At 36.9% G+C, this 13,732-nt stretch overlaps 2 protein-coding genes across 2 annotated transcripts; one reads left to right on the top strand and one right to left on the bottom strand.

Moving 5' to 3' along the window:
- Nucleotides 1-1,006: 1,006 nt before the first annotated feature.
- LOC111994107 (pentatricopeptide repeat-containing protein At5g19020, mitochondrial) lies at nucleotides 1,007-4,229 on the top strand. The gene has a single exon (XM_024025965.2). The coding sequence runs from the start codon at nucleotides 1,242-1,244 to the stop codon at nucleotides 3,351-3,353; it is 2,112 nt and encodes a 703-aa protein (XP_023881733.1). The 5' UTR covers nucleotides 1,007-1,241; the 3' UTR covers nucleotides 3,354-4,229.
- A 7,561-nt stretch (nucleotides 4,230-11,790) lies between these two features.
- LOC111994103 (uncharacterized) lies at nucleotides 11,791-12,348 on the bottom strand. Its single transcript, XM_024025961.2, has 2 exons — nucleotides 12,109-12,348; nucleotides 11,791-12,009 (listed from the first exon to the last, which is right to left on the bottom strand). The coding sequence occupies exons 1-2, from the start codon at nucleotides 12,346-12,348 to the stop codon at nucleotides 11,791-11,793; spliced, it is 459 nt and encodes a 152-aa protein (XP_023881729.2).
- Between the last annotated feature and the right edge of the window lie 1,384 nt (nucleotides 12,349-13,732).

Here is a 13,732-nt window from a genome sequence, read left to right on the forward strand (position 1 = left end):
AGGGATGGAACAAGGACAAGACATTTATGATCTGACTCCCTTGATCCATTGTTATTCTTACTCATGATTTTATATCTTTTGCATATAAACAATTTAATTTGTAAATTAAAAAAAGTGATTGCCATTTGCCAAGACTCATTGATGCAGTTTGAAGTTTGAATACATCGCCTAAACATACGGGTCTCTCTCTCTCTCTCTCATCATCGCCAATTCTTTTTCTCTTTTATCTTTATCTCATAAGTGACAGAGTCACCTAATTAAGGGTGGCAAAATGCCTCCATCCCATGTCTTGCTCCTGTTATGAAGAAGGGATGGAGCAGGGATAGGACATCCATAATTTGACTCCCTTGATTCATTGCTATCTCTACTCATGATTTTATATTTTTTGCATATAAACAATTTAATTTATAAACTAAAAAAAAAGTGATTGCAATTGCCAAGACTCACATTGATGCAGTTTGAAGTTTAAATACATCTCTTAAACATACGAGTCTCTCTCTCTCATTGTCACCTATTCTTTTTCTCTTTTATCTTTATCTCATAAGTGACAAAGCCACCTAATTAGAAATGAAAAAAATGCCTCCATCTCGTGTCCCTCTTATGTTATGAATAAGGGATGAAACAAAGACAAGACATTCATGATCTATTGCTATTCTTACTCATGATTATATATATATGTTGCATATAAACAATTTGATTTGTAAATTAAAAAAAAGTGTTTGCCAATTGCCAAGACTCACATTGATGCAATTTGAAGTTTGAATTGCAAGTTAGTACACACTTGATTATTTACATATTGGATTACTCCATACTTTTTTACTATTTTGTTATAAAATACAAAACAATGTAACTATGTGATTGGTAGAAGTAGGAGTCGTTACCGCATCATATAAGTGTAGTGTGTTTAAGCTACCTTATTTTGAAGTTTATTTGATCAAACACAATTTCTAAGTGTATAATTATTATTATTTTTAATATGACTATACCTTTACCCAAATTATTTTTTAAGCAAAATTAACCACTCAAAATTAGTAGCATTTTCGTTCCATGTTGACACTCACAGTGAGGTCCGTTTCACAAGAATTATTCAAAATAATTTTTTTAAGAAAATTAAAATCTTAAACTTAAAAAACACAAATGAAAGTATAAAAGGGATAATCAAATCTTTCCCTCCAACCCAAAAATTGGTATTCCTTTTTGAAAACTCATTTTGCTTGCAAATGGTCTCATGATCTCGTCTCATGATCATTTCTCTGAGACCCAAATCACTCCCTTTTCCATTTGCAATCGCAATTCTCAAATGGGTCTCCACCATTTCCTCCAAACTTCCTCATCAGCTTTCTCAACATTCAGACCCACAACACCATCTTCGTCTCTTCTTCAATACCACAACCAAAACCAATCACAACAGCTCGAATTACGAGCTCTCCTTAGTTTCCGTACTCAAATCTTGCTCATCCCTTTTGGCCATCTCTCAAGGCCAACAAATACATTGCTTGGCCTTGAAATCTGGGCTTCATTCCAACACTTTTATCTTAAACAGTTTGATTAATATGTATGCAAAATGTGGGTTTATTAGTAATGCCCAGTTGCTGTTTGATTCTTGTCCTAAGTTGGATCCTGTGTCTTGTAATATTATGGTTGCTGGGTACGTGAGAATCGGGAAATTGGATAATGCTCGCCAATTGTTTGATATAATGCCTGGTAAAGGTTTTGTCTCGTACACAACTATGATAATGGGTTTGGCCCAAAATGATTGTTGGTATGAGGCAGTTGAGGTTTTTAAGGATATGAGGTTTGCTGGAGTGATCCCGAATGAGGTTACACTGGCAAGTGTCATGTCGGCTTGTGCGCGTTTAGGTGGGATTTGGAATTGCCGGATGCTTCACGGGTTGGTGATTAAGCTGCAACTTGAGGGATTGGTTCTTATTTCAACGAATTTGTTGCACATGTATTGTCTTTGTTTGAGAGTATTGGAGGCGAGAAGGTTGTTTGAGGAGATGCCTGAGAGGAATATAGTCTCGTGGAATGTAATGTTAAATGGGTATTCAAAAGCAGGGCTTGTTGATATGGCTAGAGAGTTGTTTGAGAGGATTCCTTCAAAAGATGTGGTTTCGTGGGGTACAATGATCAATTGCTACGTGCAAGTAGAATGGTTAGCTGAAGCTTTTACGGTGTATCGTGCAATGTTATGTACTGGAGTGGGACCCAATGATATTATGATTGTTGATTTGTTTTCAGCATGTGGCCAGTCAATGGCATTGGATGAGGGTCAGCAGTTTCATGGTATAACTGTAAAGACAGGTTTTGACTGTTATGATTTTATACAGGCAACAATCATTCATTTTTATGCCGCTTGTGGCAGAATGACACTAGCTCGTTTGCAATTTGAAGTGGGAATCAAGGGTCATATTGCATCTTGGAATGCCCTCATTGCAGGATTTGTAAGAAATGGGATGATTGATGAGGCAAGGCAGATATTCAACGAGATGTCAAAAAGAGATGTTTTATCATGGAGTGCCATGATTTCTGGTTATACACAGAGTGAGCAGCCTAATATGGCTCTAGAACTCTTCCATGGGATGATAGCTTGTGGCATCCAACCGAATGAAATTACTATGGTGAGTGTTTTCTCCGCAATCGCGACTTTAGGGACATTGAAAGAAGGAAGATGGGCCCATGAATATGTGTGTAATAACTCCATCCCTCTTAATGACAATTTAAGTGCAGCTATCATTGATATGTATGCCAAATGTGGGAACATCAATACTGCCTTGAGAGTGTTCTATCAAATCCGAGAAAATGCCTCTACTGTCTCCCCATGGAACGCAATTATATGTGGGTTGGCAATGCATGGACATGCGAATTTGTCTCTTGAAATATTTTCCGACTTGCAAAGCCGTCATATCAAGCTTAATTCAATCACATTCATTGGAGTCCTAAGCGCATGTTGCCATGCTGGATTGGTGGAGCTAGGGAAGAGAAATTTAAAGATAATGAAGAATGTGTATAACATAGAACCAAACATCAAGCATTATGGTTGTATGATTGATCTCCTGGGCAGATCTGGGCAGTTAGAAGAAGCTGAAGATTTAATAAGAGGCATGCCTATGGAGGCAGATATTGTGATATGGGGCACATTATTGGCAGCTTGTAGAACTCATGGGAATGTGGACATAGGAGAGAGGGCTGCAGAGAGTTTGGCAAGTTTGGAACCATCTCACGGAGCTGGTAGAGTTCTTCTATCCAACATATATGCAGATGCTGGTAGGTGGGAGGATGCATTTTCGGTAAGGAGAGCAATGCAAATTCAGAGAATGAAGAAATCACCAGGGTGCAGTGGTGTTGTATGACAACATGATGGGGTTTGAATACAGTTTGGTCAAATTGAAAATGACACAGGAGTAAAGTGGCAGTTACAAACATGGTGGCATGAGGAGTATCTGAATAAACCTACAGCCCAATCCAATCAGTTTCTTAAGCCCAACCATGTTGATTTTCAAGCCCAGCAGATAAAGCCATTTTTGCCCAACAATTTAGAAGATATTTGAAGTCATTTTCTCAAAAAAGTCAAAGAGTATTTAATGTTGGTTTCCTAACACTCAGCCATTATGTTTTGTTCCTCTTGACACTAGTGTCCCAAGTTCCAACCGGAGTGTCCAAGATCTAGTAAGGCCAATCTGATAACAATTCAGCCCAAAAAGCTTTCTTTGAAGATCAGAATAACAGCCCATTATTTTAAAATTTATTATTATTATTATTATTATTATTATTATTAATGAAGTCAATTTGTCTTTATTTAGTGTCTCCTAGGATGAAATAGACTTTATGTTTTATTTCTCCTAGGCCAACAAGTAATTTATTGTGTTTCTAAGTTCCTAAGAGTCATATTTGACTTTGGTCAGATTAAGTGAATGTATTTATAATTATTTTCGTTTTCCTATGCTTTGAGGGCTATTCCAAGCTTTATTTAAGCCTTTGGCTGAATCAAATAAAAATAAGAGAGTGTATTTTTAGAATTAAAAAACCTTGTGTTTTTCAGAAGATGAATTTCTTCTAAATTATCTTTTTATCCCTTGGGTGGATTCTTTTAAGTGGCGAGTATCGGTTTCTGTATCTCTTGGGTGGTGCTAATTTGTATCCCATAGAGTGATGAGCCAAAATAGTGTTGTATCCTCAATTAAATTCCTTTATGTGGTGTTATATGTATCCCCCTACTTTGGTAGTGAGCTTATCTATCATTAAATTATTGATCATTTTCTTATTCCATAAAAACTAGAAAATATAAAATATATTCATCCAGCCTATTTCCATTTATCATGTTGGCTAAATTTGGGTTGCCCCTTACGAATCCAGTATTAGAAAATAAAGAATGCTATGCAAATATCCTTAAAAAGAGTTTCCAAGTATGTTTGAAAATTTTTATAACTTGTTAAAAATGTTAAGAAATCCATTTTGAGATTTGTATTAAATTCCCCCTCAAAAAAAAAAAAAAAAAAGGAGAGATTTGTATTAAATTCCTTTACTTTTGGCGTGCACAATTGTTATCTGCTTTTCGTCTTCAATCTTTAATTGGTGTAGATTAAAAAGTTCAAGTTCAATAATGAAATTTTGTTCTGTTGACATTCCCAAATAGGAACTGAATGCTTAACTAGAAAACCGCATAAATGTGCTTCTTTAGTCAGCCTGCAGAACACAAATGAATTCAATGCCATCACATATATTAACTAATCCATTTGCATACAATTTTATAAACCTTCACTGTGCCTACCTTTGTTTTCTTCAAATTTGTTGCTCAAAATACACAAACAAACATGCAGGGCTTTTTCAACAAATCATGGTTAACATGTAACAGTATCTGATACAGCTAACTAGGGGATGACCCACATGAACCGTAGGTACACTAGAATTTTGCTTCAATATACAATAAATTTTCTATGTAGCCCCATATCAAATGTGCGACAGCATTATTACTGTACCACATCTTCAACAAGAAAATAAAGGAAAAAAGAAAAAGAAAAAGCCAGAGTCCGGTCACCAAATGAAATCTTTACAATTGAAAGAAACCAAATGACTAGATGCCTGTAACTTAAATATGAAGAGAAGAGAAAATTAAAAGATCAAGGAAAACTTTAAAAGATAAAGAGCCAAACAGACGCGATCCAGACAATCCGATTTTATATCTACTAGTCACAAACTTACTTGCGCCATGGCCTTCTTGGACTCTCACGTGCACCTGAAATCAACGCGCAAAGCAAAAAGACACTAGTAGAAATCATGGGCCTCAGAGTCGGAATTGCATGAAATTTTGCAAGCTGAAGCGAAACGGCCTTCTGAGCAATAGTTGTCACTTTGCCACAAGGTACCCCCTGAAAATGGCGAATTCCTTCATTTAAGCCCCAAAAACTGCAATTTTGCTGTTTATAGTAATTTTTGTTTCTTTAATAACTTTTTACTCAACAGTCAAAATAAGGTCCCATTTGTTTTGAAACGACCTTTAAGGTCAATAGTTCATGATTCTGCATTTAACTCAATTTTTCCATTTTTGGTAAATTTTTATATTTTGTCACCTAATCGCATAATTAGTGCGAATTAGGGTTTCAGATGTTTTTCTCAGTATTTATATACTTCGTAGCCGTTAGAGGCAAATTAGACTATTATCATTAAACATATACTTTTTGTCAAATTATTTCTCTGGTGGATTCTAGTTTTCTACTCCTTGTGGATTCATTGAAACTCCTCATAGATTCAAGATTTACTACCAGAAGCTAATAGTTTAGTTTCTGTTTCATCAAGAGAGCATCATGTGTGCTTTCGTCAGGCTTCTGCGACATCAATATATATATATATATATAAATGTAAATTTTTTTTTGGGGAAACACACACACAAGGTAGAGGGAAAGAAATTCTAACATAAAAGCACATTTAAACTACATAATTATAATATTGGTTTATATAAATGGAGAAGATTTTATTAAAAATGCTTTTTTTGAAATATACTATAATCAGTTGACTAATTTGAATATATCCAAGAATATATATATATATATATATATATAATAAATGTACACCTCTATTCAATAGAACACTTGTAACATGTTACATCTAGTTTAAATTATATAAGTTTAGAATCGTAACATTTTTTTTTCTTTCCAATTATAAGTATAGGCTATATTATTGAAACTTGAATTTTAAGTTAATATTTTGGATATTTATCATTTTATTGCTTTTTTAGGGCTTATATATCTAATTTCTAATGCCTATTTTTTGTATTTTTTAACAAAAAACTAACGAGTTCGGCCCAAACAGAATAAAATTTCATACTTTTTAACCTTGATTTTTTATATATAAAAATAAAAAAATGAATTTTTGAGCCTAAAATTGAAAAAGGAAACTTACAAAAAAGAATCAATTTAAGACTCAATTAGTCCAAAATGGACTAAAGTGGACCGAGATAGATCAAATGGACTAAAGTAGACCAAATTGGACCAAAGTGGACCGAATGGACTGAAGTGGATTAAAATGGATTAACAGTCTAACACGATACATGGAAATATATAATTATTTTTTAATTTTGATATAAATGTATAATGTATAATTTGTTCTGTAAAATTTGTTAAAGATAATTTGTTCTCCCTAAAAATTAATTATTTTGTAAAATTATTTTCCATCTTTCTATCTCTACCAATATATCATTCTATTATTTTGGGTGTGTTTGATTGATATTATTTATTTTTTAGGTGGTCCATATTTTTCAAAATTATGTTATAATGTGTTGTGTTTTCCTAATTTTTTTTCCGTACAACTAAACTTTTTAAGTTTAAATTAATTATTCAAATTCCTTGTTATCTTAAAGGAGATCATCATGATAATCAAAACCCATAACAAAATCACACTTGATATTATTCAAATAATTAATAGGCACATCCAAATGCATAGCCAAGATTGTGTTTTGATATAATTTCAAAATCTCACTTCCAAAATAACTAAGTATTAACTTAAACAAAAACTAAAGTATGGCTATAAGAGGGAGAGATACTACTTGTAATGGGGAACTCAAAAACAAAACACCAAAACATATTAACCCAAAATAGGGTTATAAAAAACATAATGATTTATAACCTTAAAGTAGAGTTACAAAAAAGAATAAAAAAATCGAGAGAGAGAGAAAGAGAACACTTTTTCAAGAAAGAATGTAAGAGAGAATAACAAATTTATAGAAAATAAGATGAGAAGAAAAGGAGTAAAAACAAAATATATAATAATGTAGTAGGGCAAACTTTGGGCATTATTATAACGGGATAAATATTGGGCCCAATTTAAGTATTGGCCCAAACAATGGAGATAAATCCAGCATTGACCAGCCCATTTTTATAATGAACATAAAACCTCGAATCATTGGTCAAGCCCAATACCTTTCCAAACCACATGCCGAGGTCATGTCTGAGACATATCTGAGCTACAAAAATAGATCCTAGAGAAGATCAACCTCTCCAAGGTAGCTTTCTGAGATTTCCAGATGATTCCACAACAACCCCTACATTAATGAAGGTCACTTGCGTGACATAATCACATTTAATGCAAAAGGACAAGTCTGATTAGTAAAAAATTCCCCAAAAGTCTTCATTCATGATGAATAACCAAAAAAAAAAAAAAAAAGCCTGATAAGATGAGAAGTTATCCAAGTGGACGCCTGAACAATAAAAAGAAGCCCTAGAAAGCTCTATTCATGATGAAAAACCAAGAAAGAAGAGCCTAATAAGATTAAAAATTATCCAGGTGGGCAAAAACAAAACGTGAAAAAGAAGAAGATGACTCATATAAAAGGGAAGAAAGAAGAAAGAGAGGGGACACACAAAAAAAATATAAAGAGAGAAATAAATAGAGTGAGGAATTGTAACAAAGAACTATTATATGAATAAAAAGCTTTTTTTACATACTTTGATAGGAATATAACAGTCTTTGGTTTCTTGTTTAAATTTTCCATTGCGGATTGATTTAAGCCCATAATCTAAATTAATTGTGTTCTTAAGCAAGTAATTAAGCACTGGTTAATTTCTTGATTCCACAAGTAATAAACACCAAATTATCCAAGCCATGATTTGTAATAGAATAGCATTATATTCTTATATGCTATATTTATAATGTAATAAGATAACATCTAACAATCAAAGAAAAAAAAAAAGATAACAATTTCAAAACACGAAACTAAATCGCATAAACCTAGAGTAGAGTTCTAAAGAATACAAAAATTCATCAGCTAAAGAAAAATAAAAAATACCCAAAAATGAAAAAAAAAAAAAAATTTGAGAGAGAGAAAGAGAGAACTTTTTTTGTGTGGAAAAAATATCCATAGAACGAGAGAGAATGACATTTATAATATTTTTAAAAAAAAAAAAAAACTAAAATAAAGAAAGATAAATGGATAGAGGCAGAGTGACTTAAGGTAGAATAGTAGAAAGATGAAATGGAAAAAGGAAGGGGGAAAGATTGGAGAAAGTGAAACAATAAGTTAAGAAATTATTAAGAAGAAGAAGTGTTAAAAATAAGAGAGAGAGGGTTGGAAATAAATGGATGATGTGGCAATTTAGAGAGAGTAGTAGAATTTATTGCTACATTTCGACTTTTAGATATTATATAAATATAGATATAGATATAACATTATCATAGTAAAGTGATCTCTACACATGATAATTTATTTAGTATTTGCAATTGAATTGTGACATGATGCACTAAGGCTCATATATTCTAAATCAAAATATATAAATATAAAAGCAGAGACTTTGTGCGAGAGAGCATGAGGTTTTGCCATGTGGCGTATTCCTTGGAATTTTCTTTATTTAGGCTTACACTTTAATAAAGTTTGCATTTACATAATAGTATTACTTCATTGAATTAACTAATGGAGTAAATGCATATATTAATTATATATTGCTATACATCAATTATTTATATTAGAGTAATTTAAATGATTATTTACATATATATATATATATATATATTATATAAGAAAATATTTTTAATTATAATTATAATAATTGATATTACTGGGGTGGGTGCGTTTAAGTCTTCAACCATTATCACTCGAGGCAAGTTTTGCGCCGAGGAGGTAGCAAGGGTAGCCAAAAAGTCTGCATGGGCATTTCTGCTCTTTGGACATGGGTTACTTCAAAAAATTCAAAATTTACTTACATACGCCTAACTTGGCCCAAGTACTCCTGCATTCTTGTGTCCCGAGCTTCTAACTCCCCTCTAACCTGGCCCACGACCAGTCTCGAGTTCGAGAAAATCTCCACTGTTTTTCCACCTAGTTTCTTGACCTTCGCCATCCCCATTAATAAAGTTTCATACTCTGCTTCGTTGTTAGTAGCTGAGAATCTCAATCTCAAAGACTTCTCGATAGTGACCTTTTCAGGATATATTAGAACCAACCCCACTCCTGACCCTGCTGATTTGCTGCTCCATCCACATACACTTTCCAGGGTGAGGCATGTTGCACGGAGATAAGGCTAACTGATTTTTCATCCATGCCACGTGGGCTTGCTTCTATTTCTTCAGGGTCTTCAGCAAATTCGGCTACCAGCTTGGGGAGAACTTGACCCTTCATAGAGGTACGAGGCATATACTTAATATCAAAAGCCCCTAAAATTGTGCCCCACTTGGCAATCCTGCCAGTATAATCTGCACTCCGAAGTACTGCTATGAGCGGATACTGAGTTAGGACGACCACAATGTGTGCTTGGAAATAATGGAGAAGTTCCTTGTCGCTTGTACCACTGCCAAAATGGCATTTTCTAATGGCAGATAACGTACTTCAACCTCATGAAGCGACTTGCTCACGTAGTAGACTGGCCGTTTTATGCCATTATCTACTCGTATCAGAACAAAACTGATCGCATAGGTAGTTATCGCCAAGTAGGAAAAAAGACTTCATCCACCTCAGGACTAGACATAATGGGTGGCCGAGATAGATATTCTTTAAGCTGCTGAAATGCCAGGGCGCACTCCTCGGTCCATTCGAATCCTTTCCACTTGTGGAGTAAAAGGAAAAAAGGTTTCCACCTATCCGCTGACCTAGATATGAATCTATTCAAAGCAACGGTCATCCCAGTCAACCTCTGGACCTCCTTGGGATTCCGAGGTGGTTGCAGGCTACTTATGGCTCTAATTTGATTGGGGTTCACTTCAATTCCTCTGTGAGTCACCATGTAGCCCAAAAACTTCCTTGAGCTTACCCCGAATGAGCACTTAGACGCGTTCAATCGCAGTTTGTGCTTCCTTAAAATCTCAAAAGTGTTGGTGAGGTCTATCACATGCTCGACCACTGCCCTACTTTTCACCACCATATCATCAATATAGACTTCAATGCTCCTGCCCAACTGCGGCTCAAACATCTTCGTCATCATCCGTTGGTAAGTAGACCCCGCATTCTTCAAGCCAAAAGGCATTACCTTGTAGTGATAATTTCCAGTGGGAGTGAGAAAAGTGGTCTTTTCTTGATCATCCAATGCCAGTGGGATCTGATGATAGCCCTGAAAGGCATCTAGGAAACTCATCCGAGGGTGGCCTACTGTTGCATCTACCAACTGGTCTATATGGGGCATAGGGAAAGGGTCTTTTGGACAAGCTCTATTAAGGTCCGTGAAATCAACACACACTCGCCATTTTCCATTTTTCTTTTCACCACGACCGTATTAGCCAACCATTGAAGGTAAAACACCTCTTTGATAGCCCCTACCTGTTTGAGCTTGGTCACCTCGTCTCTGATAGCCTCGGCATGTACTCTGGACGGACATCGAGGTGGCTGTTTCTTCAAAATAACAGAGGGATTGACATTCAAATGATGACAAATAAAGTCTGGATCCACCCCTGGGGCTTCGTAGGCATTCCATGCAAACACATCAATGTTTCTCCTAAGGACCTAACCAATTGCTCCTTCTCCAACAAAGGCAACTATGCTCCAACCTGAAAGTACTTATTTGGATCATCCCCAACACTCACCCTCTCCAAATTCTCACACTCCGCTTCATCGGCAGATGTACTGAAGAGGGTTGCCGGAGTCTTTGATTGCTATAAGTCATTCTCGGTCGTGGCCAAAGTATCTGTCTTTGGCCGATGTTGAATGGTCGTTATTAGGCACTGCCTGGCCATGGCTTGATTTCCCAATATTTCTAACACTTGGCCTCCTGATGGATATTTCACCTTTTGATGAAGAGTAGAAGAAACAGCCCCAAGGTATGTAGCCAGGGCCTACCCAAAATAGCCGTATACGGAGAAAAAGCATCTACCACAATAAAATCCATCTCCACCACATCTGAGCCAGTTTGCACAGGTAATCTAATCATCTCCATCGGAATGACCGATCTACCTTCAAAACTCACCAACGGGGAGCTATACGCTGTCAGATCCTGGGTCTCAATTTTAGCCTCCTAAATAGGTCAGGATACATCACCTCAGCTGCACTCCTCTCATCAACCATCCATTTCGCACATCATACCCCTCGATCCTAAGTGTAACCACCAAAGCGTCATCATATGGTTATATGGTTCCTCTCTTGTCTTCATCCAAAAAGCCTAACACTAGTGAGTTGTCTAGCCTGGCTTTCTTCGGCATTGAACTAGAGCCCTCATCCAAACAATGAGACACAGACATTACCCTGGAGGGGCAAGACCCGGTTCTTCCTAGGGTGGCAAATATAACGTTTATCATGCCTAAGGAGGGTCTTGAAGAAGCATCTCCCCGAAATGCCGAACCTGCCTGACTTCCTCGGCCACTGGAATGATGCAGAAGCTAGGTCAATTTCCCTTCTTGGACTAGCTGATCCAAATGGTCCCACAAATTTCTGCAATCTTCAGTAGTATGTCCATGATCCTGGTGATATTGGCAGTAAAGGTTTTGATTACATTTCTCAGGATCCCCTGCCATCCTATTAGGCCATCTGAAAAATGGCTCGTTTTTTATCTTCTCTAGAACCCATTGTACTGGTTCTCGAAACACGGCATTAACCACCTGGGAATTAGCAGATCCTAGTTGCCCCCTAAAGTCCTTCCGAGGTCGGTTATTGTTGTACCGGTCTAACCTGAAATCCCTCCTCTCTTAAGGGATTACCTTGGACTTTCCTTTACCCTGTATCTGATCCTCCTCTACTCTTCTATATTTGTCAATCCGATCCATAAGCTGACGCACGTTGGTAACAGGTTTACCAGTCAAAGATTTCCTCAGACCATGCTCGGTTGGAAGACTAGCCTTAAAAGTATTAATAGCCACATCATTATAGGCTCCATCTACTTCGTTGAACATTTTCCAGTATCTATCAGAATAGGCCTTCAGGATTTCCCCCTCCCGCATAGACATGAATAATAACGATCCCAAAGGCTGAGAAACCCTCCTACAGGTGATAAAGCGGGCACCAAAAGCTTAGGTGAGCTTCTTAAAGGAGCCAATGGAATTCGCTCTTAGCCAGTTGGACCATCTCATCGCCACTGGACCTAGGCTAGATGGGAAGACCTTACATATCAAGGCCTCATCCTTAGCATGAACAGCCATTCTTTGACTGATATGGCTAACATGTTCCACTGGATCTGTTCGACCATTATAAATGGTGAACACGGGCTGATGGAATCACTGAGGAAGATTTGCATCCTCAATACGTCGCGTGAAGGGCGACTTGGAAACTTGACTCAAAGCTTTGTTCAGGGCATTCATTCCCTAAACCCTTGCGAGGCAGACTCTTATACTCCCGTCTACGGTGGTACTCCTCATCATAGGAAAAAGATTCACTAGGCAGAGTTCTTGACCTTTGCCTATAATTGGTGTCATCTGACTCCTCAGAAGATTGCCTGGAGTTGTGAGACCTACGCCTTCATCGCTCGTGTTGCAATTCCCTTTTCAATTTGCTAATCTCACGTTGCATGTCCACATCGTTCTTTACATGGGAAATATGGCTTTTCCGCCGAGAATGACTTCCATCAGTGTGGGTGGTTCGCACGCTTCCCTCATGATCCCTTCCTTATTCAAGGACTACCAACAGATTACCATGCTGAGACCCCCCGGACTCTGCCTGGTGCGGATTAACATCCATCTGCTGTAGGTCCATCACTAGCTGTTGCAGTGCTCCCCCTTCCATCACAACCGCTTCACTTGCCTTTACCTACAAATAGATCAAGCTCTTCCCACAGACGGCGCCAATTGTAGGGACTCAAATTGGATCGGACCCAGAATAGGGATGAGTTTCTAACCCAACAAGCCTAAACAATAAATTTTTAGAAAGTAGATAAAAGAACTAGTTCCATTCGATAGAAAAGGTCATGATCATTGTGCAGCAAAGGACGCTTCAAACTAATCAAATGATAAAAACTCTCCTCGGCTAGGTCTTAGGGGATATCTTTCTGGGTTCTATCCTCTTTCTTCTTCTTTTTTCCGTCCCCTCTAATGTCATCCATTTTCAGGTTAAATACCACGTTCCTCACCCCATTCTCACCGTACACGTGTAGGTTCTATTCTGGGAACTCCTTTCTGTCCCATCCACATCTCCTGGAACCTTCACTCAGCAGCCATAAGGCTGCTTGGTTACTGTTCAGGTATCACTTCTACATTAATGCGGTCAGAGAGTTAGTTGGGAAGTATTTAATGTGGAGGTAGTAGTTTTAGAAGATATTTGTTATCTCTCCCGGTTCCTCCTTTGTTCTATATTCACTTTCCAGTTCTAATACAACTTTGCGGAGTACCCTGA

The sequence above is a fragment of the Quercus suber genome, unplaced genomic scaffold (assembly GCF_002906115.3).
Source record: "Quercus suber isolate HL8 unplaced genomic scaffold, Cork oak 2.0 scaffold_44, whole genome shotgun sequence".
Taxonomy (NCBI): Eukaryota; Viridiplantae; Streptophyta; class Magnoliopsida; order Fagales; family Fagaceae; genus Quercus; species Quercus suber.